At 34.1% G+C, this 3,249-nt stretch overlaps 1 protein-coding gene across 1 annotated transcript; it reads left to right on the top strand.

The window, feature by feature from the left end:
• The first annotated feature begins 226 nt into the window (after positions 1–226).
• LOC129574780 (GA-binding protein subunit beta-1-like) lies at positions 227–1,583 on the top strand. Its single transcript, XM_055457246.1, has 7 exons — positions 227–286; positions 382–424; positions 675–773; positions 1,021–1,119; positions 1,194–1,244; positions 1,366–1,464; positions 1,525–1,583. The coding sequence occupies exons 1-7, from the start codon at positions 227–229 to the stop codon at positions 1,581–1,583; spliced, it is 510 nt and encodes a 169-aa protein (XP_055313221.1).
• Positions 1,584–3,249: the final 1,666 nt, after the last annotated feature.

Raw genomic sequence — 3,249 nt, 5'->3', positions numbered from 1 at the left:
TGTATACGTTTTTGCCTTCATTTTTGTGAAGAGATCAACATTGCAATTCCCACTTTCTTGAAAAACTTCCAAGAAACTTGCTGTTGTCTTTCATATTTCGATTTTTTATGACTTTGATCACATTTCAAAGTAATTTTGATACTTTTCCGGTCAATAAATTCTGAAATATTTACATTTAAAAATAAGAATTTAAGAAAAAACTGACATTTCCCATATAAAATGCATTATGGGCACTCAGGCACCGATTTTACGAACAACGTTAGAAAATACATTTTACGGTTTGAAGGTTAAAAACAGTTGAAAACCGTTATTAATACATTTATAATTAATCTCATCCGCTGTTCCCATTCCAATTGTATCACTTTGATTCTAATTCCACAGTTCTTAATCGGGGATGTGAGTGGAGCACCACGCGGTTGGAACGGTAAGATTGAGGTTTCATTTATTTATCCAGTTAAACTCTAGAATTCCATATACAAAGCACCTTGTAACGAAGATATGGGAACCTCATTTATGCTAAACTTTTCATATTTATTTGGTAAACGAAAAAGACAAGAATGGAGAGACAGCTCTGCATAGAGCTGCTTATGCTGGTAATTTTGCACATGTTTTTTAAAAGAACGTTTTGTCCAATCCGTTTCATTGATCTATGAATATTTTTCATATTCTTTCAGGTAAAGTGAAGGAAGCTCGAAGACTCATCGCTGAAGGAGTCGACCCTAATATTAGAAATTATCGGAATGTGACACCTCTGCATTATGCTGCTATGAAAGGTAACGTTGAATACTTATTGTTATTGAATAAAAGATTGACCTGATTTTTTCCCATCGATCGGTGTTATTGCTCAGGTCACAAGAGTATCGCCGAACTTCTCATCCACAATGGAGCCAATGTTGATACTGAAACTAATGTGAAATGGTCACCTCTTCATTCAGCTGCATTCTGTGGTAATGTTGATTATTTGTTCTCACTAAAAAGGGAAACAGTTTAATTTTTTCATCGATCTGTGTTATTTTTCAGGTCAGAAGAATGTTGCTGAATATCTCATCCGTGAAGGAGCAAATGTTCATAAGGAAACTTATGAGAAAGACACACCTCTTCATTTAGCTGCTCAGCATGGTAATAGTTGAATACTTGTCTCTACTAAAAGAAGATTGATTTGATCTTTTTCATCGATCTAAATTACTTTTTAGGTCATGAGAGTGTCGCTGAATTTCTCATCCGTGAAGGAGCCAATGTTAATAGTGAAAATAATGTGAAAAACACACCTCTTCATTTAGCTGCTGAGAATGGTAATAGTTGAATACAGTCTTTACTAAAAGAAGATTGATTTGATCTTTTTCATTCATCTAAATTACCTTCTAGGTCATAGGAGTGTCGCTAAACTTCTCATCGATGAAGGAGCAAAATTTCTTTATAAAAATAATTTGAATCAGTCTCCTTATCAGTTAGCTATTAACAATGGTAAAGCTGACTAAATAAGATATCGATTTGATCTTTTTCATTGATCTGTATTATTTTTAGGTCACAAAGAGATCGCTGAACTTGTTGCCCAAAAATTGAATGATTGGCTAATAGAATAGATTCAATTGGCTACTAACAATGGTAATGTTGCATATTTTTTTCACAATACATATAAGAAATTTGTTTGATCTTTTTGATCGATGTGTATTTTTCAGGTGACGAATAGCTGAACCAATTTAGCTGAATAATCGGATGATTTCTTTCGGTTCCCCTTTTTGATTGTAGTGTAGACTTAATTTCAAAACATATTTTGTCAATCTATGGCCAATTGGCCATACCAACCAATATTGTTGCTTTGTTGGACCATCGATTATTCTGTCAAAAAACAGCTCAAGTTATTTGTCTTTTTAATTGCTTACATTGCATTTTTGTGACCCTAACGTTCATCCGTGCTAAATTTGAACGCGATTTGTATGAGTCTAATGCCGTAGGCAAAATCCAAGAATGAAAATAAATTATACGAGAGGATGATAAAAAATAATCTAAATTTCAATCTGGTTTGAACAGTGTTGGTTGCTCTTGTTCACTTTCGAGTGAAAGAAGAATTTGGTTCACTCTAGAGTATAGAGTCTACGCGGATGGGTTCAATCTTTCTTGATACGGCGTCAGACGTCAATGCAGAAAGAACTCTTTTTCTTGATTATAATCTACTGAAGATTTATGCACGTCTTTTGGTGCAAAAGCATTCATTGCCCTACCTTACGCGAGCACCATCTGTTCGGTTTTAACATGAAAACAAGCAAATTGATCCATACAGAGTTATAATACAATAACATCTCTATGTAGAGGAAACGCTGTAGTTCGTTTTGTTCGGCACATTTTTTATACACTGCCTTTATTCCCACCGATTCATATATCGGTTGGCAGGTGGAGTCACTTTGCTTGTTTTCATGTTCGCACCGAATAGATGGGACGTTCGCTTTAGGGAGGGCAATAAACTGCTTTTGCACCATGAATTATTTTAATGGTCTGTTCTCGCCCAAATGGTCCGTTGTAAAAGTCAAATGGTCCGCTCTAGATCGGAAAATGGTTCGTAAGTCTCCATTAGTTTGATCATGTTTTGACCTTTTCTTAAGCCATTTTTCGAAATTTTTCCTTTCAGAATGACTGAATTTAAACCATTTTTTACCGAAAACTTTATTTCCCATATAAATGTTCTAATTTTTCGAACACTTGGTAGAGAACGAGTTGAATAAACGACAGTGCGATGAAAAAATGAAAAATGGGACAAATAAAAACAGAACACAAAAAAATAAATTTAACATTCATTAAGTTTTTGACAATCGAAACAAGCTTCACAATTCGAAAATCGGTCATCTTTGGCATATTCGCATTTCCAAAAGCCTTGAAGCTATTTATTTTATTAATACATCATTCGAAAGCGACATTCTTCGAGCATCCAAGATGGGCCTACGCTTTAGTAGATTCAGTTTTTATCTTTATGAAAATGCATCAACCATATGACAACGCTGGACTGATTGTAGTTGAATAACAATTTTCGCTTCGCTACGCTCGCCTAATTTTAACTTTTTAACCACCCTAAATATGTTTGAATTTACTATTTTAACTGTTAAAGGGCCAATGTCGTGATTAACCGACATTTGTTTAAATAATCACTGGATCTTAGTATTTTTGAAACTTCAAATAAACTTCGTTCGCACAATATTTAAAAAACACCCCTTGTATTTTTTCGAAATTCTGGTTCGTTCTAAAAAATCCTTAAAA

The sequence above is a fragment of the Sitodiplosis mosellana genome, unplaced genomic scaffold (genome assembly GCF_009176505.1).
Source record: "Sitodiplosis mosellana isolate CC-2019 unplaced genomic scaffold, AAFC_SMos_1.0 Smas_scaffold_6165, whole genome shotgun sequence".
Lineage (NCBI taxonomy): Eukaryota > Metazoa > Arthropoda > Insecta > Diptera > Cecidomyiidae > Sitodiplosis > Sitodiplosis mosellana.
This window is presented reverse-complemented; position numbering and strand designations above follow the sequence as displayed.

Excerpts from the sequence above, each read along its gene's own strand:
- LOC129574780 (XM_055457246.1), top strand. The coding sequence starts at position 227 with ATGGGCACTCAGGCACCGATTTTACGAACAACGTTAGAAAATACATTT. Across the intron at positions 425-674 it reads AGCACCACGCGGTTGGAACG|GTAAAGTGAAGGAAGCTCGA; the intron begins GTAAGATTGAGG and ends ATATTCTTTCAG. Across the intron at positions 1,245-1,365 it reads TGAAGGAGCCAATGTTAATA|GTCATAGGAGTGTCGCTAAA; the intron begins GTGAAAATAATG and ends ATTACCTTCTAG.